The 24,788-nt window shown below is 39.7% G+C and overlaps 2 protein-coding genes across 5 annotated transcripts in view; both read left to right on the top strand.

The window, feature by feature from the left end:
- LOC309395276 (broad substrate specificity ATP-binding cassette transporter ABCG2-like) overlaps positions 1–7,351 on the top strand; it is a 55,389-nt gene extending 48,038 nt beyond the window's left edge. For all 4 annotated transcript variants that reach the window (XM_081959322.1, XM_081959323.1, XM_081959321.1 and 1 more), the window contains exons 12-16: positions 442–566; positions 1,393–1,547; positions 2,597–2,686; positions 3,258–3,349; positions 4,548–7,351. In XM_081959322.1, coding sequence (XP_081815448.1) covers positions 442–566; positions 1,393–1,547; positions 2,597–2,686; positions 3,258–3,349; positions 4,548–4,695 — 610 coding nt within the window. In that variant the 3' untranslated portion in view covers positions 4,696–7,351. The remainder of the gene's footprint in view (positions 1–441; positions 567–1,392; positions 1,548–2,596; positions 2,687–3,257; positions 3,350–4,547) is intronic.
- A 4,718-nt stretch (positions 7,352–12,069) lies between these two features.
- The window catches only part of LOC309395275 (broad substrate specificity ATP-binding cassette transporter ABCG2-like), a 29,392-nt gene continuing 16,673 nt past the window's right edge, over positions 12,070–24,788 (top strand). The window contains exons 1-8 of the mRNA XM_081959320.1: positions 12,070–12,210; positions 14,124–14,183; positions 14,961–15,075; positions 15,938–16,090; positions 17,497–17,654; positions 19,433–19,584; positions 22,189–22,293; positions 24,409–24,650. Coding sequence (XP_081815446.1) covers positions 12,095–12,210; positions 14,124–14,183; positions 14,961–15,075; positions 15,938–16,090; positions 17,497–17,654; positions 19,433–19,584; positions 22,189–22,293; positions 24,409–24,650 — 1,101 coding nt within the window. The 5' untranslated portion in view covers positions 12,070–12,094. The remainder of the gene's footprint in view (positions 12,211–14,123; positions 14,184–14,960; positions 15,076–15,937; positions 16,091–17,496; positions 17,655–19,432; positions 19,585–22,188; positions 22,294–24,408; positions 24,651–24,788) is intronic.

The raw sequence follows: 24,788 nt of genomic DNA, 5'->3' as shown, positions 1-24,788 counted from the left end.
CTTCCAAAAACAAAACATCTGGTTAAATAAGTTTGGAATACCAGCTTTAATCTGTAATTTTTAAAATATACAGGGGCAAAAATGAAATGTCTTAAATTACAAGGAATCATAGTTTTTGCCAAAATAATGGTTAAATATGTGTATTCTAAGAATGGGAGTTTGTGATTAGGATACATATTATTATTAGGATATATCAAAATGTGATATTTATTTTTTTATTGCTTTCTTTATCTATCTAGTTTGTGAATTCAGCCATAGAGACTTGAAATGCTGAGCCAGGTTTTATGTATAAAGTTTGAATGCAGTGTGATTTATTCCATAAATAGTAGCTACATTATTATACGGTATACTGTGTACACTGGTTTTAAGATGTCCAAACTGTAGATCTTTTGCAAGTGAAAGTTAATTGAGTATCTGGGTTTTTTGGCTGTTTTGTTATAGACATGAATATATCAGTGGATACTATCGAATTTCTGCATACTTCTTCTCAAAACTAATGGCTGATTTAATACCCATGAGGACTTTACCCAGCATAATTTTCACCTGCATAGTTTATTTCATGCTAGGTAAGTTTATCATTTTTTTGTCTATCTGGAAAAATATATCTGCAAACAAATGTTTCGTGTATAAATGTTATAAAACTAAACTACAAAACTATAAGGTAAAGGTTCCCCTCCCACATATGTGCTAGTTGTTCCCAGCTCTAGGGCGGTGCTCATCTCCGTTTCTAAGCCGAAGAGAATGTGGTCATGTGGTCAGCACAGAATGCGGTTACCTTCCCACCAAAGTGGTCCCTATTTTTCTACTTGCATTTTTACATGTTTTCGAACTGCTAGGTTGGCAGAAGCTGGGACAAGTAACGGGAGCTCACTCCGTTATGCAGGGCTAGGGATTCGAACTGCCAAACTGCTGATCTTTCTGATTGACAAGCTCAGCGTCTTAGCCACTAAGCCAGAGGTGGGTTGCTCCTGGTTCGGCCTGGTTTGTTAGTGGTATTTTGGCCTGGGTCGCAGAACCGGCAGTGACCCAGGCTGGCCACGCCCTTGAACAGGTTCCTGGTCGCCGCTGCCGTTGCCGGTTGTTGTTTAGTAGTGTGCACGCATGCACAGTTCATTGTAAATTGTTCTGCGCATGCATGAAAAACAATTTACATTGAACTGTGCATGGCCGCATGAAGCGAACCAGTAGTAAAACCAGGAGCAACCCATCTCTACACTGAGCCACTGCATCCTAACACCGCATCCCTAACTATAGGCGTTATAAAAACTAAAAGGGATCTTTATGCAAATCAGAATGAATTATGTAACAAAAAAATATCTAATCCTCAGGGTAAAATAGTGTTTGACAATATAATAGGATTGACATTCCAATCCTGCTTTTCTTGTTCTCTAGGCCTGAAACCCACCGTCGAGGCTTTCTTTATAATGATGTTTACTCTGATGTTGGTGTCATACACTGCAACCTCGATGGCACTTGCTATTGCTACAGGACAAAATGTGGTGGCTGTCGCCAATCTTCTGATGACTATCAGCTTTGTTTTTATGATTGTGAGTACCTGGAACGGATGTCTCATTAAGGCTACTTTGTCCAACTTCAGAGGTAGTGTTCTGACCCAGCTCCCCAAACACAAGAAACCCTGTGAAGTGAACGCAAAGATTCTTTTAATTAGGAGTGCTGGCAGCTCTGGCGAAAGGTTTCTCTCTCAACACAGGCTAACAAGTCCATCCAGCTGGAAGAGGAATAGTTGTTGGCCACATCTATTCATCTCTGCCCCCTGCCTTTTATCTCCAGAGCTAGGGTGCGGCTGCATCAGCAGCGGTGGCTCATCCTTCCCAAGGATCGACCCACAGATTTCCACTGCTCTCCTCTCCTCTGCAGTCTGTGCGTCCGCGCATCAGGCACTAGACCCAGCTGTTCCTCTTCTGCTTCATTAGCCACCTCCAGACCTGGGGGCTGTTGACTCTCCATCTGAGGGCTGACAGACGGCCTAGGCTCCACTCTGTCTCTCTCTCTCTGTGACAGCTCCGTTCCTTCTTCTCCCTCGGAGCTCTCAGGTTGCCTGGATGTTGACCCTGTCTCTCAAGCCTCCTCCCCCTCCTCTGATTTAGCTGCTGGAGGGCCCAGTGGCCGATAGGCCACAACAGATAGCCAAGGGGTCAAAAAAATGTTCACCCACCACAATCATGGAATCAAAGCCTTTTCCTTTGGAATTTGTTGCCACAACACATATAAGAAGGTGTTTCCATTGCATGATTGTGACTTCCCTATTGACTAACCCTAACTATTTGCTTGTCCCCCTCCCTATCATCATCCATATCCCACATAATGCTGATCAGGTATGTTACACATCAACATCCAGCCAGCATGCCCAAATGTGGGTATTTCTCTTACCACCAGGTCAATTTGATGGTAAATAGGTTGTAAAACTAAGATGGGATACAGAAGATACTACATGCAGAAGGAAGCAAAAGGATTTAGTTGAGAAAACAGAACAGCCTTCAACATTCCTGGAAACGTTTGATCCTTTATTAATTATAGTTTCAAAAATTACATTCCTTTTTTTAATTGAATTTTGCATCTTTGATTTTATCTTCAGATTTTCTCCGGGTTACTGGTAAATCTCACCAGTGTTCTGTCATGGCTTTCTTGGCTCCAGTACTTCAGCATCCCTCGATATGGCATGACGGTAAGTGCTACATCATCTTGAAAAGAATGCATATCTTTCCACCCATTTGTCTGTCCATAGCAATAGCAATAACACTTAGACTTATATATCACCCTAAGTGGTTTTACAGAATTAGCCTCTTGCCCCCAACAATCTGGGTCCTAATTTTACTGACCTAGGAAGGATGGAATGCTGAATCAACCTTGAGCCTGGTGAGATTCAAACTGCCAAATTGCAGGCAGCTGGTATTCAGCAGAAGTAGCCTGCAGTACCGCACTCTAACTACTGCGCCACCAAATCCATCCATCCAAGAACAAACATTCTCTATCCCACAATTGTGTTGCTTAATAGCAAACAAATCAAATCCTTTCAAGACCTCAGAATCTGTGACTTTATGAGTTTAATAATACAAGGAGAGAATATTGATTTATCTTTATGGGTTATGGCCCCAGCGCACCTAAACATATAACTAAACAGGCACTTCTAACAGAAATGGGTATATTGTAAGTCTAATGCACGTAATATGTAATACTTCTAAATGCATTGTTTTGGATATGCTTTCAAAAACACAATTGTTTCCCTATCTTCAAAGGCATTGCAGATTAATGAATTTGTGGGTCTTGACTTCTGCAATTTCGATACAAATATAGACTCCAGTTGCAAAAATGTTAGCACAATTCAGCCGTAAGTATGATCTCTGTTTTTCTCAGCTTTACCTAGAACTAAAGACTTGAGGCAATCCTGGTACAAGATACTATAAGTGAAAGAAAGGACATCTTATCCTTTCAATATTATTGTGAATGAAGTCTTGAATCCCTTAAAGTGGGAATCAGGAGGAGAAAGCACCTATGTCTGATCAGGTGCCCCAGAATATGTTTTCCTATGTAAAGACTTTGCACTGATAATACCAACAACCTACAACCGTAATTGAGCTTGGAATTATGGTTGTAAATCATGTCAGTCATTAAGTGGGTCATCACATGACTAGCCTGATTTTACAATATTACTATGTGATGGTTTTAAGGCCCCCTCAAACCAATCTACATCCATGCCCTAGTCACTTCCCGTCTTGGCTATTGTAACATGCTCTATATGGGGCTGCCCTTGAAGAGCATCCGAAAGCTCCCATTGGTGCAAAATGCAGTGGCCTGCATGGTTTTGTGTAGACCCTGGTGTGCAGATTTAGCACATTGTGTATTGGCTGCTGATTTGCTTCCGAGTGCAATTCAAGGTTCTGGCTGTCACCTTGTCATGGCTTGGGACCAGGTTATCTAAAGGACTGTCTCTTGCCGGTCACATCTACATGACCCATCAGAGCGGGGAGGCAAGGAATGCTGAGGGGCCCATCTCCGAGGGAGATACACCTGGTGGGACACAGACTAGGTAACATTATCAGATGTACTGATGATATTATCTAGTTTGGGTTATGAAACATCTGCAAGAAAACAACCAAACTCAGAGAGCACCAAGGACCCCTGAACCACAAATATTTCAACCCTGAACTATAAATATTCTCCCCTATTGGTACCACACAAGCTTGTTACATCTGTGGCATTGGTGGGATTCAAAACTTTTTACTACCGGTTCTGTGGGCGTGGCTTGGCGGGCAGGGCGTGGCATGGCAGGGGAAGGATACTGTAAAATCTCCATTCCCACCCCACTCCAGGGGAAGGTTACTGCAAAATCCCCATTTCCTCCCGATCAGCTGGGGCTTGGGAGGCAGAGAATAGATGAGGATGGGGCTGGTCAGAGGTGGTATTTACAAACTGCTCATAATTTTCACTACTGGTTCTCCAGAATTGGTCAGAACCTGCTGAATACCACCTCTGATCTGTAGTGGAGCTTCTGGTGATTAAAAATCTCTGCCTGTATTTCTTTCTAGGTGCACTGGAGGACAATACCTAGAAAGCCAAGGGATCGATGCAACTACTTGGGGGTTATGGCAGAACCATGTGGCATTGGGTTGCATGACCATCATTTTCCTGACTATTTCTTACTTGAAGCTACATTTCATGAAAAAGTTCTCCTAAGTCAATGAAATTGTCAAGTGTCCAATCCAGTTAGTCCAATCTAGAATAATGTAAGAATGAGAAAAAAGACTATTGTTCTCCTAACTTTATTCTTTCGAACTTTTCTTCTTGTTTAACCATCTCACAAACAAGAAAAGCCTCAGTCTTCACCCAAGATCTTTGCCTTTATAATACCCTCAGATGTTATTTTTGTTGTTTGTCAAAAAGTCTAAAAAAAAATCAAGTGTCAGTTATTTCGTGCTTGCAAGTATGGAGGCTTCCTTTAATAGCATTTGTTTTATTTATATTTCAAATTGTGTCTGGGTACTTCTGACATAGCCCATGCTGATTCACAACATCAAATGATAATAAAATTATATTTAAATGAATAGACCCATCTATAAATAGGCATAAAATCAATCATAACACAAATAAAATTAATAATTGATACAAAGATAAATAAATTTCTAGAAGGGAATGCTACCATTTAAAAATAGTTTCCAGGTTATTTTTCAAATAATCAAATACAATGGTACCTTGGTACTCATTGTTAATTGGTTTCAGGAGACGTGAAGAGTAACAAAATTAAGGAGTACCAAACAATTTTTTTTCTCATAAGACACCAACAATTTCTAGCTTGTGTTGAGTACCAAACAAGTGATGAGTAGCAGGACAAAATTTTCAAGTCAAAATGTATTGAGTACCAAATTCGGTATGAGTTTCAAAGCAGTTGAGTACCAAGGTACTACTGTATGTGCAATGTACAGATAAGATGTAGCCTGATTTAGACTATAATAAACCCAAAAACCTGACGATCAATTCTTTGTTCTCTTGTACATTAGAGAGACTCTAGGCAAGGCAATCTTGAGTAACTTTTTTATACCTTCCTGTTTTCCTGAGTTCATGTTTTCCTAATGACTGCCATATATTTTCTTCAGTGCTAACGCCATTCTGCTCTACAATTGCACAAAAGGTTACTTAGATAATTCAAACCAATCCAATCCAATTCTTTATTACAAATCAGTGAGCCAGATCAAGTAAGTCTTACTAAATAAAACCTAGAGGATGCAACCTACAAAATAGAACAAATAAAATAAAACAAGGCATAAAAAGGAACAAGAATTACAAACATGCTAGCGCTATTTTGCTATCAACACCATATACATTAGTTGCCACATAAGCATGGAAACATGACATTTTTGTTTATTTACAGACTATAAAATATTTCTACTTACAACCACTATTATGGATTGTACTTTGTGTGTAATGCGTAGAATGAAAATTACCCCTCTATACACTTAAAACGTGTGAATATATGGGAAAACATTGCTATAAAATTATGCATAGTATGTTGAGATAATAGTCAGGTGGTTTCCAATTCAAATGATGATGTTATTTATGCGTACAGCATAAAAGTTTTATTCCAGTGCACTACTGCATTTAAGCATATTTCGTGGAGTATTCTTTTCTCATGACCTTTTTAGAAGCCAGTGATTGAATTACTATGCCATAAACTTAAAACATTGATAGTTGGGAACTCATATGAATGTAAAAGCACTGCATTTGAACCTTTAACTCAACCAAAAGTTAAGGAATACCTGTTTTATATCAAAATGTATTAAGGGTGTCCAACACCGATGTTAATATAACAGGTACAAATGAGTGAGTGAAGCTGTCCCCAGTTTTAACATGTATACGATGCATTCTCCCCCCCCCCTTTTTTTTTTTTTCAATTTTGTCCAATTCTCAGAGATTGCCTAGAGAAGTCAACAGTTTGCTTGGCAAGATTTTTTTCAGAAGTGATTTGCTATTGTCTTCTTCCCAGGGACGAGAGAAAGTGCCTGGCCCAAGATCACCCAGCTGGCTTTGTGTCCAGCATGAGACTAGAACTCATGGTCCCTCAGATTTCTAACCTGATGTCTTAACCACTACACCAAATTGGCTCTTGCGATACATATAATAAATCACTTTCTGACACTATTGACAGCCCTGACATACACATCAACATTGATATAAAGTGATGATTAAAAATGGAAAATGGAAATGTAAAATGTAAATGTAAAAAATGAATATTGCTTTAAGGCTGGGATATATATTGAAACAGATTCGTTTGTTAACTATTGCACCTTTAATGGATTTTTAGCATTTGGAAAGGACAAATCTAATTGTGCCATTGATTAATTTACCATTATAATGGAAATTTTAACTTCCTCAAACTTCAGTTTTATCACTAAGCATGTTTTCCCTTCTATTTTCTTTGTGGAATTTAAAACTGAGGAAATGAAAATTATATGGCTATGTTAACTTTTTAATACTTTAGCAGTATCTTGGTTCTTTCTTCTGGCCAAAATTCAATTGTATTCCCAACACTGAAGGCTGCGAGGCATATAAAGAAGTATGATGTTGGTTCTTCGTTTATGAATTTTATACTTTTGGGTTAATTCTGCAGTCAAAACCTAAAGGATGGCTCTTAAGTTACTTTTTTAAGTCTGTTGTAATTTTAAACAGTACAAAGGACCAGTTAAGACTACATTTTTCTATATATATATATTTTCTGTTGTATTTTTTCACTTATTTTTAAGCACTTGTTATGCATTGTTTTGATAATGTATGCATCTTTGTGTCTTTTTTCTTTTTCTGTTACCTTGGAAACAATAAAATATTTTATTTTTAAAAATGTTCTAAAGATATTAATGTGACGTGGCTTTTCATACCTAACATTTGGAGCTTATTGGTAGATGAAGAGCACTAGATTCCCTGAACATTCCCTGAACAACATTGAACAATGGATTCATTGAACGAGAAAGTTATTATATCTTGTTATAATAAAAAGGCAGCACCACTCCAGATGTACAGTCCTGGATTGATGGTTGCATTCGCTCCTCCATGAACTCATTTCCGCTTGAAAAAATGAAAAAAAACTAATTGATATTCCATGCCATTAAGATTTAATGTTGTCGGGGAGGAGGGTTTAACCCCCTCTGCTTCTGGACATCCCAACCACATTAACACTCAGAGCTCTGGACACCTTAAGTAGTCTTTCACCATTGCTACACACCTTCCGCAGACAGTTGGCACTGCCACAACAGAATAGCAAAGTTGGAAGGAACCTCAGAGATCATTTAGTCCAATCAGGAGGCTATTTCAGACAAATGGCATTCCGATCTCTTCTTAAAAGCCTCTAGTGTTGGAGCACCCACAGCTTCTGAAGGCAAGCTGTTCCATTGGTTGATTGTTCTTACTGTCAGGAAATTTCTCCTTAGTTCTAGGTTGCTTCTCTCTTTGTTCAGTTTCCATCCATTACTTCTTGTCTTTGCCTTTTGGTACTCTGGGTAATAGGGTGACCCCCTCTTTGTGGCAGCCCCTCAAATATTGGAATGCCACTATCATGTGTCGCCCCTAGTTCTTCTTGCTTATCATGTCACCCCTAGTGCTTCTTATCATGTCACCCTTAGTTCTTCTTGCTTATCATGTCACTCTTAGTGCTTCTTGCTATCATGTCACTCCTAGTTCTTCTTTTCATTAGACTAGACATACCTAATTCCTGCAACCGTTCTTTGTATGTTTTAGCCTTCAGCATCCACCCACCCCAAACATCTTTGTTGTCCTTCTCTGCACTCTTTCCAGCGTCTCTCTCTTCTTTTCATGTTATGGTGACCAAAACTGGATGTCCTACTCCAAATGCAGTCTTATAACAGTTTATAACAACTCAGGCTTTGCTATAAAGCGGTTGCATCGTATCTCTGGTCTTGATTCTACATCGCATTTGGCAGCCCATTGCAGCTGCCTTTTTTTTTTTTTTAAAAAAAAGCCAACTAGCAATCCTGGGCTGCAGTAACATTGATGGTTAATTCACATTAATGATGAATGAACATTAGCGCTGCGCTTTCCGGTGCCAGGCTTCGGCCAGCCTTCGGACGAAGGCGGCACGGAGGGAGGGAGGGAGGGGCCGCTGCTGGAACGCGGCCACGGGGGCAACCGTTACCGAGCCAGGCTAGCACCAGGCGGCTGCATCTCCCACTTTCACCGGCCAGGCTCAATTCCCGCCCTCGCTCGGAGCGCCTCTCCGCCTCCCGCCAGTCGCTTCTTAACGTCCCAGTAAAAGCAAGAGGGAGGGCCCCCAGGAGGTTTAACCGTAGGAGGCGAAGGGCAAAGACTGATCGGTTCTGGATTGCTGGGAAAAACGCCTGCTAGATAAGACCAGCCTTCTGCAATCCGGTGCCCGGCCGCTCTTCTTCCTTCATCCGGACGGCCACTAGACGATATGAACGAGACGGAGAAAAACGCTCCCTGTACGCCGGTCACGATTTCCCCAAGTCACAGTTTGTCTGTATCTCTTCTCTTCTCAAGAGCCCCGTTTTCTCAACTTTGGCGACTTTAAAGCTGGGTGGACTTCAACTCCCAGAATTCCCATGCTGGGAGTTGGAAGTTCCCGCATCTTAAATTTTAAGTTGCTAGGTTCAGAAAAAGTTGCTCCAGTGGCCGCTGTTACTGTTGCTGTACTTTAAAAGTTCATTTGAGGCAGTTCTTTGATCTGTTAGGGCACATTGGCACAACGGGCTTTATGAAGACCTAGCCACCACATTTGTACGAGATGCAAAACTTCGTTAGTACTTTTAGGCTTGTTTGATTTTCGTAATTACCCAGCGTGTTGGATGAACTCAATTAGTTTCTGAACTGAGTATATGGGTAAGCTCACTCACCAGTTTCAGCAGATGATCTTCATAGACCACTGGCCCATCTGGAGTGGGGTATTTTTTTTATTCTGGCTGAAATCTGTGCATGGATTGAGTGGCATGCACTCAATAATTAATTTTTATTATTAATTCATATTATCTATTTGTCTGTCTGTCTGTCTGTCTGTCTCTCTCTCTCTCTCTCAATCAATCAGCTACCTACCTATCTACCTATCCATCCAATCAATCACCTACCTACCTACCTACCTACCTACCTACCTACCTACCTACCCATCCATCCACCCATCTATCTGTCTTTAATATATAATATATTAATTATAATATGAATTAGCAATATTAACCTTTGCTTTATGGAGTCCCCAATGCCCGACATCCTCTGTACATCCTCTACTTGCGACCACAATTGAGCCCAACATTTATGTTGCCGAATGATACGTTTCTTAAGTGAATTTTGTCCCATTTTACAACCTTGCTTGCCACAATTGTTAAGTGAATCATTGCAGTAACCCAGTTGTTAAGTGAAGCTGAATTTTGATCACATGACCATAGGGATGCTGCAATGGTTAGAAGTGTGAAAAACAGTCCTAAGTCACTTTTCAGTGCTGTTGTAACTTTCAATGGTCACTAAATGAACTTATAAATTGAGGACTACCTGAACTAACCTATAAGTAACAATAAAACCTTACTGCCTCATTGCAGAAATAGAGACACCTTTGCGTCTTGTTTCGGAGGCCTTGGAGACCGACAAGTAGAGATGGTTTGTGTGTGTATCTGTGTGTGTGCAGCTGAAAAGTGTACAGTTGGAGCCCCATCCATTTCCATGTGTGTCACATGCACTTTAGTAATTCCAAAAAAGATGGGGTGTGGATTGCACAGGTGCCATCAACATAAGACTAGAGAAACCTAAATCTTTTAGAAAACTTTGTAGGATAAATCTAATTCATTGGGCATGCCAAGCTCTCCTATAGCATCTCTTCATTGATATTAACTCATAACACACTGTACGACTAGTATAACTAGTTTTTGACAGAGCAACTCCATTTTGTTGGAAAAATAACACCCCCGCTTCATTTTGTCTCACTTCTGTTCTTAGATGTTCTCTCTTTGGGCCTCTCATTCTTGAGCTTCACGTGCTTGACCTAAAATTCCTGGAAGGCTACATGATAGCTTTGTCAAGAAACTCTGCCAGGCCAGGAGTTGAGTCAGGGTTTCCTCCCCTTTTCTGTTGCAGATATTAATTAGCTAGAAAGTTCTGCACATTTAATTACCAGACTTATCAATTAGGGACAGAAGGGCAAAGGATGTCATATTTTAGGAAGAGCCATTCTTCACCAGCAGTGTGAATATTTTATTGCTTTTTGCTTGCTGCTTGCTAATGATCACGTCCCAGTGTTCCAAAAGTGTATACAGTTACTCTTCAAGTTACGACCCCAATTGAGCCAAAATTTATGTTATTAAGTGAGACACTTGTTAAGTGGGCTTTGCCCCATTTTATGAGCTTTCTTGCCATAGTTGTTAAGAGAATCACTGCAGTTGTTAAGTGAATCACGTGGTCGTTAAGTGAATCTAGCTTCTTCATTTACTTTGTTTGTCAGAAGGCTGCAAAGGGGGATCACATGACCCCGGGACACTACAACTGTCATAAATATGAGCCAGTTGCCAAAAGTCTGAATTTTGATCATGTGTCCATGGGGATCCCACAACAGTCATAAGTGTAAAAAATGGCCATAAGACACTTTTTTCAGTGCAATTATAATTTTGAACGATCAGGTAAATGAACTGTTGTAAGTCAAGGGCTACCTCTACAGAAATTTAAATAATTAAATATTTGATAAGTGTGCAAAGATTTCCTGAATAATTGAAAACACTTCTGCCTGGTTTTTGATCATCTAATTCCCTGTCTGTCCCACATCACACTTTCAGAAAGCTGAGGTGCTGAGGAATTATAAAAGAGGAATTATAAAAGAAATATCCAAGTACTTGCAAACATAAGGATGTCATTGCGATAGGCATGCAAGAACTGAACTGACCCACAGATGTTTGATTTAGGTTTAATGCACTGGTTATTTCCAACCATTATGGTTTGTTTGTTTGTTTGTTTTATGGTACGGATGGCAGGTGTTCAGCAGGTTCTGAGTAGTTCGGAGAACCTGTAAATACCACCTCTGACTGGCCCCGCCCCCATGTATTCTCTGCCTCCCGAGTCCCAGCTGATCGGGAGGAAATGGGGATTTTGCAATAACTTTCCCCTGGAGTGGGGAGGGAATAGAGATTTTACAGTATCCTTCCCCTGCCATGCCCACCAAACCACACCCACAGAACCAGTTGTAAAAAAATTTGAATCCCACCACTGATGTATGGGCTGTTAGCCACATACAGCCTCCCACAAGCACTTTTACTATATTTTCTTTTAAAAAGAAAAGGTAAAATATTGCATTAAAGCTTTCGTTGGAGGCCATTTCTCAAAGGCAATACGTTACCCAGATGCAAAAATCTAACCCTTTTTGGAATATGATGGTAAGCCATGGTTCATTCAACCTTATTTTAGCATGAGACATGTATTATTCCCTAGTTATATATCCAATAAGCAATTATTACTTCTGCCAACTTGTTCTCTCCAGATGTGCCATGGTGTTTCCAACCATTCCTTTTGTTTTTTTTTTCAAGACCCTGACAAAAGTATAATTGACATATCGAAGAGAAAAGTTACTTTCTCAAGCAAGATGACCATAGAAGGAAGTACCATGACCTTTTACAATGTTTCCTATTCTGTGAAATTCAAGACAGGTTACCTTGGCTTTCGAAAAGAAATTAAGAAGAACATTTTGTTCAATGTCAGGTAAGTTTTAACCGAGGAGGGGGTTTAGTGGGGTGCATTGGGTTAAATTGGTATGGACTGGGAAGCTAAGCAGGATCAGGTTTGGTTGGGATTTGGATGGCGGAACACCAGGAAATTCCAAAATGGGAGCTACAACAGTATGATGGAAGCTCCGCCTGCTTTATTGGGGCGGAGCTTTCATCACGCCATACTATTGTGGCTGCCATCTTGACAGTTTTGAGCATATCCCGCATACACACCTGGCTATAAGCTTCCCTTGATATTTGAAATACACTCCAGAAATAAACAATGGCCAGATATTTCTGGAACGCTGCCCAAACAAATGTACTATTTGAGACATACCTTTTAAGGTTGTTATTATTATTATTATTATTATTATTATTATTATTATTATTATTATTATTAAACTTTTGGAATGTTTATTATACGTAAGTCCAGCCCTTTTAATGTCACAGACACAATGGAGCTATTGATCTGTTGCCATGTAACTCACTTTTAATCAAACCTGAAACTATAGACTTCAAATAGTTACCATTGCCAAATTTAAATTGGTTGGACATATTTTCGTACAGCTTTTTAATTTGGAATAATATCTGGTCTATAGAAGAGAGTGTCATTTTGTTGTAGTTTATCCCTAGGGCTGTGTGTATCTGTGTGTTTATGTGCACACACACAAAAGGAATTTGAGAAAGAGTACACTTAGCTCCATTAGTCCTTTTAATTCTCATTAGCTTTCAGATTCATGAATCTGAAAGATACTTTTCTCATTCATCTAGAACTAGTTTGAGTTTCAAGGACACTTATTTAGGGTAATTCCTTTTTACCTGACATTGTAGGATGTAGTCTTCCCTTGTGAGATAGACTATGCAACTTGGCTTTGTGCCACCGCAGGAAGTAATGCCAAATCCTCTTTATCATTTCTGACACTTGCAATTGATAGCTCCGAATAAAAAATCCCTGTGAAATTGCTTCAGTACGGGGTCCCTCGTAGTAAAGCAGGGGTGTCAAACCCATGTCATCAAGGCAGCGTCACATGACATATTGGGACTCCCCCCCCCTTTGCTAAACCAGGTGTGGACGTGACTAGCATGTGACACATACACCCAGGAGTTTGACAGCCCTGGAGTAAAGTGAAGTACCCAGTTTGTTTAATTTAAAGCTTCCACATGCTTCCCAACACCATGTCGTCTTAGACCTGCAATGATAGGTGCTTTGCATGTGCAGAAGTATCTTCTGATGCTTCCTATCCGTTTCACTTTGCTCTTAAAAATGAGGGAAAGAGCTCTATGACATCCTAAAAAGCTTGAAAGGATTCTTTTGCTTGAACCAGTGCACAATTCTATCTTTACTATCTAAATACAAACCGCACTGCTGATCTAGGCTTTTAATGTCCAACCAAAACCAGTAAGTGCCGAAGAACTGTTTAAGAGTTGTTTGAACTTTAGATTTCTGTGTCATCTCCATACATGGATCACAGAATAACAGAGTTGGAAGGGACCTTGGAGGTCTTCTAGTCCAACCCCCTGCTCGGGCAGGAAACCCGTACCATGTCAGACAAATGGTTGTCCAATCTGTTCGTAAAAACCTCCAGTCCTGGAGCACCCACAACTTCTGGAGTTCCCCTGAGTAGGTATTTAGAAGCAGCTTTGAAACTGATGAAGGTAATCAATTGAAATGATGAGAAACTTATAGCTAATCATCACATGTTATCTGTCTGTGAATCGAAGATAACAAAGCAAAATGTGTAGTTTGTAATATATATATATATATATATATATATATATATATATATATATATATATATATATATATATATATATATATATATATATATATATACATACATACATACATACATACATACATACATACAGTAAACATCTCCAGAGTAACAAACTAATTTTATTTTACAGTGGTGTCATGAAACCTGGTCTTAATGCAATTCTAGGACCCACTGGCTGTGGCAAATCTTCGTAAGTGTTAAATTAATGGAACAAAAACCCTATTTTATGATCCAATTAAATGTATATTGCAATTTAGTAGTGTCACAGTCACTGAGTGCGTCCCAGCAATGACTAAAGATATATTTATTAATCAGCGGAAATGGCACCTTTCTAAGAATAAACAGAATAACAGAGTTGGAAGGGAGCTTGGAGGTCTTCTAGTCCAACCCCCTGCTGAGGCAGGAAATCCTATATCAGGATTCAGCCAAATGGTTATCCAATCTCTTCTTAAAAACCTCCAGTGTTGGAGTACCCACAACCTCTGCAGGCAAGTTATTCTACACTGATTAATTGTTCCGTCAGAAAATTTCTCCTTAATTCTAGGGTGCTTTTCTCCTTGTTTAGTTTCCATCCATTGCTTCTTGTCCTGCCCTCAGGTGCTTTGGAGAATAGCTTGACTCCCTCTTCTTTGTGGCAGCCCCTGAGATATTGGAACATTTCTATCATGTCTCCCCTAGTCCTTCTTTTCATTAAAGTTAGACATACCCATTTCCTGCAACTGTTATTCATAAGTTTTAGAGTTTCAATCCAAGCTAGATATTTACAGGACTTTTGAACAATTGAATTCTTGGAACAGTTAAAACAACTCTATATTTCTCCGGTGTATGCAGCTGTTTTGAAAACTCATGTTTCTATTGGGTGTGCATGCACAGATAAATTATGATTTCAAAGGATTGCAAAGCCGCAGTTGATGTGTTCTTAAAATGTAGGTTCTCAATCATGAAATGGGTTTTCTTTTTCTTTTAGGCTGTTAGACATTTTATCTACAAGGAAAGATCCCCAGGGGCTGTCTGGGAATATTTTGTTAGATGGCATGGGCCTGCCAACACATTTTAAATGCATGTCTGGATATGTAGTACAGGTAAGCCTTTTGTTGCTATGTATAATCCACATATTTTATTTCCCAGCAGCCTGTAGTATAGAACTCCTTTTCATTTCTCAATCACTGCCATTTATTTATTATAAATTGGCCAAATAGAATGGTTTGCTTTAGGAATACATTCCAATATCCTCTGTGCTTATATTGTAGAATCTAACATAAAATATTGTTAAACAAAATATACAGATGCTGAAGAAGAGGAAATCAAATGTAAAAGAATGTTCAGGGGTTGTAAAATTAAAAATGAATACAGGTAGTCCTCGACTTACAACAGTTCATTTAGTGACTGTTCCAAGTTACAAAGGCAATGAAAAAAAATGACATGACGGTTTTTCACTCTTACAACTGTGATTATGTGATACCAATTCACACACTGACCCGTATTTATGACAGTTGCAGTGTCCTGGGATCACGTGAGTATCTTTTGTCATCTTCTGACAAGCTAAATCAATAGGGCAATTTAACAACGGTGTTACTAACTTCTCAACTGCAGTGATTCGCCTAACAACTGTGGCAAGAAAGGTTGTAAAATGGGGCAAAATTAATTTAACAACTGTCTTACTTAGCGACAGAAATTTTGGACTCAATTGTTGTTGTAAGTCGAGGAGTACCTGTATACCAGGGGTGGGGAATGGACATCTTGGAAAATCCTATGCATGTGGGAGCATGTCATAATATAAAATCTATCTCTGCTTTGAGAGGTTTCTACAGGAACGCAGACCCTATATACAATTCTGTGAATGCTCAATACCCTCTTAAGTGTCTAATAATGACTGTACAATAGCAGTCTAAGCAAGTGTAATGTCCAAATGACAATGTCCAGTTGTTTTTCTTAATCTCTAAGGATGACATAGTGATGGGGACCTTGACAGTCAGAGAAAATTTAATGTTTTCAGCAGCCCTTCGTCTACCTTTATCTACGAGCAAATATGAAAAGAAGCAGAGGGTTGAACAAGTTCTCAAGGAATTGGATTTGGCTAAAGTTGCAGATTCCAAGGTATCATCTATACATACATTTAGCCCAAACGAGGTACCAATATTTAGCGGTGTAAATATTCATGCCTATAAACAATGGTACAAACCCGCCAAAATATGTCTGGGGGTTGCATGTAAGCTGCGGCTTGGTGTTTGTCCACCTTTGACCTAATCAGAACATAAGAGAAATTTTAGTCCATTAGTATGACTCTATTTTGCAAGAACAATGATCCCTGAGCGTTATAGGAACTGCAGTTGAGGCTGTGCTGAGCTTGTAGAAAGCATCCAGTCTGCAACTGCTGTATCACTCCTATTTTAACATAATGTAGCAGCTGAAGGGCCTGCAAAAATGAGGAATTGTGGATCATCTCATCCGCATCAGAGGTGGGTTCCTACTGGTTTGGTCTGGCTAAATAGGTAGTAACTTAGCTGGACACGTGACCGTACTGTTCTATCCTGGGCGACGCCATCTTTATTTTCTGTTCTGCACATGCTAATACTAATCTATGAGGAAAGATTTGTTCAAGGCGGCCATTTTGTGAGTGCCTCAAGGACATGCGTGTTCTCAAAATCCCAGTGGTCCAAACGCACCCAGTGATCCAAAGAGGTTGCCTCTTAAAACAGCTGTGGTGGTGCAGTGGTTAGAATGCAGTATTGCAGGCTAATTCTGCCCACAGCCAGGGGTTCGATCCTGACCAGCTCAAGGTTGACTCAGCCTTCCATCCTTCTGAGGTCGGTAAAAGGAGGACTCAGATTGTTGGAGGCAATACGCTGACTCTGTAAACTACTTAGAGAGGGCTGTAAAAGCACTGTGGAGCGATATATAAGTCTAAGTGCTATCTTTAGGTGAGGTCTTATGGATCTTTCTGGCAACAAAGGATCACATGAACTCCATATAAATGTGCATTCTTTCACCAGTGCAAGAGGACAGGTTGCTTAAGATAACCATCTGAGATCCCTTATTCTATTCAATTAATGCAGGGGTGGGTAAACAATCTTCCCATGTGAGAAATGGGGCTGTTGTGAAGGGCCAAACCAATGTGAAGATGCATAGGCACACACACCCATCCACACACATATGTAAATTGAGAAAAAAAAAAAAGCAGTCGCCTTCAAAATAAAAGCAATGCAGTTGTATTGCACACATGGCATGCGCTTATTTACATTTGATTTCTAATTACTGATTGATCTCATGCGAGCCAGATGTGGATGGTCAAAATGCTGAATGTGGACTGAGGGTCCTAAAATAACTGGCATTCCGGGTCCCCGTATTCTTTCAATGGTGTCCCATTTGATAAAGTCAGTTGTTACCAGGAACAGACATTATTAAAGTTTTTTATGCTGAAATGTTTTCCCCCCCCCCCCATACTGTTCATGAAATGTTACATTTCCATGAAGTTTATTTTGTCATTTCCTTTGCTGCTCCAGGTTGGCACCTATTTTACTCGTGGAGTTTCAGGGGGGGAAAGGAAAAGGACCAGCATTGGATTAGAACTCATTACTAACCCCAAAGTGTTGTTCTTAGATGAACCAACAACAGGACTGGATGCTAGCACAGCCAATGCCGTCCTGCTGCTCTTAAAAAGGTAATCTGTGCCACAGGTAGTGCTCGTCTTACGGCCATTCGTGTAGCGACCTTACAATGTAAAAAAGTGACTTGCAGCCAGTCCTCACTCTTACGACCACTGCAGATATTTGCTTAATCATTGTGGCAAAAAAGTGTTTGTAAAATTGGGTGCAACTCATTTAAACAATTGCTTGGCTTACCAATGGAAATGTCAGGCTCAACTGTGCTCTAGGTTGAAAACCACCTGTACCAGGGGTGGGATTCAGCCGGTTCAGACCGGTTCGGATGCACCAGTAAGTTTGACGATCAGCTGAGAGTGAACCAGTTCACTCCGACAATCAGGTTGGCCCACCCGTCCGTCCTTGCACTTTACTTACCTATATCCACCACTGATTAGCGCAGCAGAGCGGATTGTTGCGCCTCAGCTGTGTTACTCACCAAGAAGTAACGTGGAAGTAAGATTTTGTAAACTTGTGCATGCACACACAACACGCAATCACTGAACCGGTTGTTAAACCGGCAGGGTCCCACCACTGAGCTGTACTTGTGTCATTCCTGGTGGCCAGGAGAATCTTCTTCATTGTGTGTCATTAATTCATTTCATGTGTCTTTTACAACGGTGGCGGCTCAGTGGTTGGAATGTAGTATAGTAGGCAAGCTCTAGAATTCGATCCTTAAGGGGGTCAAGGTTGATTCGGCCATCCATGCATCCGAGGTCGATAAAATGAGTATTCAGATTATTTGGGACATTTGAGATGACATTTGTAAATCGCTCAGAGAGTGCTGTAAAGTATTATGGGGCAATATATATATTTAAGTGGCTATGGCTATGTTTTGAAAACTCAATTTGCTATGATCAGTACATGATGTAAATTTAGCAGTTTAATGAAGGAACGTGTTTCATTTAGATTTTTTATTCCAAAAAAAATAAATGTTCAATATGTCTTTGTACGTTTGCTAAAATAAATGTGTGCAGTGTCATAATACACTAATACACAAAATACAACATAATGCAGGATTTGGGTTTGGCTAGTCTAGAGAAAAAAAGGACTAGGTGGGGACATGATAGCAGTATTCCAGTATTTGAGAGGTTGCCACAAAGAGAAAGGGGTGGTCAACTTATTTATCAAAGCACCTTTATGCAGGACAAGAAACAATGGATGGAAACTAACCAAGGAGAGAAGCAACTCTGAATTAAGGAGAAACTTTCTAACAGTGAGAACAATTAACCAGCTTGCCTTCAGAAATTGTGGGCACTCCATCACTGGAGTTTTTTAAGAAGAGACTGGACAGTCACTTGTCTGAAATGGTATAGGGCAGCAATGGCGAACCTTTTTTGCTCCCGTGCCATAAGTGGGGAGAGCGCAGGGGGGGCATGTGTGGGCGTGCCACACCCATAATGCAATGCGTGCTGGCCAGCTGACAAGGCAGTGCCTTTCATGCCCTGACAAATGGCTCCGCGTGCTACCTGTGGCACGCGTGCCATAGGTTCACCATCACTGGTATAGGGTCTCCTGCTTCCATAGGGGGTTGGACTAGAAGACCTCCAAGGTCCCTTCCAGCTCTGTTCTGATTGATTGATTGGCTATGGTTAAGACAGAACTGGGCTAAAACAGGTGGTTTTAGCTGAGCAGGGGTAAGGCTATAGGACCCTCAGCATTTTTTGACTATGGTAGCTTCATTCAAGACCCTGATCCATTTTCTCAATTCAAGCTGTATATATTGTACTTTGATGCAGAGCACTTAAAAGCAAAGTGTTCATACATGAGGTAATGATCTTCCCTGTTTTGCACCCAGGATGTCACTGCAAGGAAAGACAATCATTTTTTCAATCCATCAGCCCCGGTACTCAATTTTCAAGTTGTTTGACAGCCTGACATTACTTGCTGCTGGAAGGCTCTTGTATCACGGACCAGCTGACAACACACTTCCCTATTTCAAAAGTCTTGGTGAGTTTTTAATGGGGTGAGCCCCATTCTTATCTAATTTCATTAGCCCCCTCCCTTTTCTATTTGGGGAATTAACATTCCAGTATAAAATGGAAAAGGTATCGTTTTATTTTTTTAAAAAAAAAACACCAGTTAAAATCAGTGGAATACAAACTCCAAGTGAAAAATGTCTGGCTGAAAAGGAAGAATTTGATCTTTCCTAAAAGCAGAGATTAATGGAGCTGAACACAAGGCAATGCATTTCCATCACTGGGAGTTGTTACAGGTACATATTATGGATGTCCCTGTGAATATTTTGGACAGTAAGAAATATATCTTGAGCAATGATTAGTGGGAAAAAAATTATTTAAGGAAATACATTGCAGAGGTAAGCAAAGCCTGGCACCTGGTTATCTATGTGCGATCTGGAGGAAAAGCTAAGAAAATGTAGCTTTGCTTACTTCTGTGAAGCCTTGAAGATCTGGCTTTTTCAGCAAACTTTGGATGGGGTGTGTGTGTGTGTGTGTGTGTCACTGTGTGTGTGTGTTTGTGTGTGTGTGTGTGTGTAGGTAGATAGGTAGGTAGGTAGGTAGGTAGGTAGGTAGGTAGGTAAATAGATAGGATGGGTGGATTGGCTTAATATAGCTACTTGATGTTCTGATTGTTTTAATAACAATCCTCTCCCCAGAATGGATATTTGGCAAATGTCACTATTGTGTATATATTTATTTTTAAAATTGCTGTTTTAGCGCTAATCATTCTACTTTTAAACTGGCTAGAGTTGTGATAGACATATGGGATAGCTTATATATTGTATGAAACAAGTTGCAAGAAAACATAAAATCAAAAATGGTTCATATGTTTGTGTCTGGGAACAAAAGCAGAAGGAAATAATCTGAGTTTAGACATCTCTTGGAGCAGGGATTCCTAGCCTGTTTGCACCATGGCCCTTTTGAGAGTCTGATAAAACCTGCAAATCCCTTTTCAGACTGACTGACTAAATGCAACCCCCCCCCCCCCAATACACTGCTCCAGAGGTAAATCATATATTCCAAAGGAAACAAATTATGCTCAAAAATCTAAATCACATCTAAATATCTTATCTAAATACTAACAACATATATATGCCTCTTTATTAATCCATTTCATAACAAGAATATGCCTGTTTTTAGGACATACTAATTTTGGACAGTAAGATTTGTTGAAATTAAACACTAGACATGTCACTAGACATTTTTGGAGTCTAGTGATCATAAATTTGTTGTATGCTTGCTTTATTGAATGAAAATTTGTGTTTCAGTTGGGGTTAGAAATCCCTTCAGAGGAAACTCAAAATAAGTCCTTAACTCCTCTGCCTCCTTGTGGTTAATGGTACTAAGCACAGTATAACAAACAGCAACCTCTTACTATCTGATAAAGGACCTCAGAAGGCTCAGAGCAACTCAGCGTTAAACAGTTCATATAGAATTTAAAAAAACTTTTAGGGCTTGGCAAACGGACTCTGGTACAGCCTTTTGGCTTAGAGTTAATATATTCTGGATATGTTGCAATAGATGGGAGTTATTAAACCTTTATTAAGTCAGTGCTCTCAAAATGAACATTATCCCTATGATTTGTAGTTTGAGATGTTTTCCTAGTTATATGTATGGAAAATAAATAAACAGTTGCCAGTTAATGAGGGAGGGAGGATTCACTTTTCTGAATCTGGAGTTGCACCATCATCTATCTATCATCTATCTATCTATCTATCTATCTATCTATCTATCTATCTATCTATCTATCTATCTATCATCTATCATCTATCGCATTGCATTGCATTGCATTGTATTTATATTTCACATTTCTAGACCATCCCTCTCTCACATGCTTAAGAAGCCAATAACTGGAGTTAATTTTCCTATTTTAGGAAATTTTCCTATTTCCTAAATTTCCTATTTGGCCAACTTACAAATATAGATATAAAGCTAGTCCTTGACTTATAGCAGTTCATTTAGTGACGGTTCAAAGTTGCAATAACGCTGAAAAAAGTGACTTATTGTATTACTGCTTTTCACACTTACGGCTTTTGCAGCACCCCTAAAGTCACATGATCAAAATTTGGGCACTTGGCAACTGACTCATATTTATGATGGTTGCAGTGTCCCGTGGTCATGTGATTACATTTTGCAACCTTCTGACAAACAAAGTCAATGAGGAAACCAGATTCACTTAGCAACTGCTTACCAACAACAATTCACTTAACAACTGTGGTGGGAAAGGTTGTAAAATGAGGCAAAATTCACTTAACAAATGTTTCACTTAGCAACAGAAATTTTGGACTCAGTTGTAGTCGTAACTCAAGTACTACCTGTATAGCCCCTTTGGTTGGATGGGCAGTTTTAGGGTCTAAATATAGTAAAACTCTGGTATCTCTGAAAACAATTACGTCAGTTAGAAAGTTCTGGTTTATAATGTCTAATTTAAAAAAAAAAGATTTGTTAGTACCTTTTTTGGTTATCCCTCATAAAGCATGATGAAGTAGCCAAATTGGATGTAACTAAAAAAACCACCAAGTTGTAATTGCTTTATGAGTTTTCATTAAGACTGCTGTGGTAATGACTTTTTTTTTAAAAAAAATCCTTATAGGTTTTGTGTGCGAACCGTACAACAACCCTGCTGATTTTTTTCTGGATATCATCAATGGGGATTCCTCGGCGGTTGCAGCAAGTAAAATAACACTTCACAGCACAAGTATGAATGACAATAGCAATAGCACTTAAGACTTATATACCGCTTCATAGTGCCTTTACAGCCCTCTCTAAGTGGTTTACAGAGTTAGCATATTGCCCCCAACAATCTGGGTCCTCATTTTACCCACCTCGGAAGGATGGGAGGCTGAGTCAACCTTGAGCCGATGAGATTTGAATTGCTGAACTGCAGCTAGCAGTCAGCTGAAGTAGCCTGCAGTACTGCACTCTAACCACTGCACCACCTCGGCTCTATTGTGGAAGAAATTGGGGTGTGTTTGTGCATTGGCCCCGAGCCAGCCGCACGTGGGTAATTGTTTCAGGAAAAAGAATTAACTCATTAGCACCCTCAACGTGAAGTGGGAGATTCTGCTTCAAAAGGCCTTCTCTCTTTCCTATACCCCAGCTCCAAAATAAAAAAGAGAACTGTCTGGGCAGAACAGCCAAAATGATCTCAGAGAGGTGATGAAAGGCAAGGAAGGAATGAAGGCATTATAAATAAAATATATTTATAAAATTCATTTGTAAGGATCAAAGCAATCCTTGCTTAGTGACTGGCTGCTTAGCAACCATTTGAAGTTAGGATGGATGCCCTCCAAAGGTACTTAGAACTTGGATAGGAATTTCTGAGGGCTAGTCCACTCTCCCCCACCATCACATGATTGCATTTTGGATGCTTGCCAACTAGTCCACAATTATGGCCATTTGTAGTGAACCATAGTCATGTGACTGTAATTTTTTGCTTTGTTGCCAGAAACTGTCATTTACTTCTGGCTTCCAGCAAAAACACCCATCGCAGTCAATAGGCTTTGTTTGTGATCACCGTGTTTTCTTAATACCCACTGAAAAAATAAGTCGTAAAATCAGGTCAGTGTGATGACTTGTTTAACTGACTTAACCTATGATTATAATTTGAGGTTCAATTATAGCTGTACATCAAGGACTACCTGTACACACACACACACACACACACACACACACACACACACACACACACGTATGCACGCACACACACAGAGACTGATTTGTTCATTCATTCCTGGTTATCCAATTCTTGTTTAAATTATTTTGCATTCCTATCATTTATTTCAGTATTTTTCAAACTTTGGAATTTTAGTGTGGAGTTCATGCTGACTGGGGAATTCTGAGAGTTCAAGTCCATATATCTTAAAATTGCCAATTTTGAGAAGTCTTTCAATTAAAAAGAATATTCAAAAGCCTGCGATGACACGTCGTCATATGACATATCACAACTTTTTCCCCTTCACTAAATTGGGGGTGGGCATGGCCAGCATGTGATGCATATGGCCTGCGAGACCGCGAATTTGACACCCCTGTTCTAGAGAGTTTGATCATGTATGTATATGTATGTATGTGTATATAGTGGTGGGATTCAAATAATTTAACAACCGGTTCTCTGCTCTAATGACCAACTGGGTAGGTGTGGCTCGGTGGTCATGTGACTGGGTGGGCGTGCCCAACTCAACGTCACTCACTCACTTCACCTTAGCTGTTACAATGCAATAAGGGCTAACCGAAGAGGCAGTTTCTGTAAGCAGGGCAATAAAGATTAGGCTAGAAACAACACCAGAATGTTTCCTTCCTGCCTTCCTTACAGGATTAGCCCTGTAAAGTGGAAAAAAACAACATGAGATTTCTTCCAACAACCGGTTCTCCGAACTGCTTAGAAAGTTAACAACCGGTTCTCCCAAATAGGTGTGAACCGGCTGAATCTCACCACTGTTATACATACCAACATAGACACATTGCACATACACACAAACTTATTTGTAATTCCACTCTGAGGAGATACTGACTTGGATACTGAAGAAAATGTATCTGAAAACACACATATCTTTTGCTGCCTTCCTTCATAGGCTGTTTTAAGATTATTATTAAGATTATTTTTCTCAAACTGCCTTGAAAAGCAGTGAAAAACTGCAAAATCACATGAATCTGGAATCATGGTGGAGCTCAGCGGCTGCTCACCAGTGGAAAAGTGGCTGTTTGCAAAAGACAGATATGACCTAGAACATAAACTGACCCATCAACTGACCTGTATGTTTCTCTCATTTTATTTGAATGCATTAATTTGGCTTTTTTGTTGTCTCTCGAACAGTTCTGGAGGCAACTGAAAGGGAACAGGAGACCATTGCTGTAACATTAGCAGTACAGTTTTCTAAATGCAGTTTCTACAAAAAAATGCTTGAAGAACTGGATGTACTGTCTCAGGAGCAGAAAAGAATGGGAACGGTGGTTAAAGGAATTCCATATTCCACTCCTTTTCTTCATCAACTCAAGTGGCTGTCCAGGCGCACATTTAAAAATTTGATAGGCAATCCACAAAATTCCACAGCCCAGGTAAACAAAGTGACCTCCTCCTCCTGCTTGATATATTAAGTATTAACCTGTATATGTTTGGTATATATTATGAAATAACCTGTATATGTTTAAGTGGTTTTTGATATAGCTAATCTGTGGCCGATCTAGAATTATTGC

Source organism: Natrix helvetica (genome assembly GCF_964273705.1).
Source record: "Natrix helvetica genome assembly, chromosome: 7".
NCBI classification, from domain to species: domain Eukaryota; kingdom Metazoa; phylum Chordata; class Lepidosauria; order Squamata; family Natricidae; genus Natrix; species Natrix helvetica.
The sequence above is the reverse complement of the archived record's forward strand: the minus strand, read 5'-3'. Positions and strand labels throughout refer to the sequence as shown.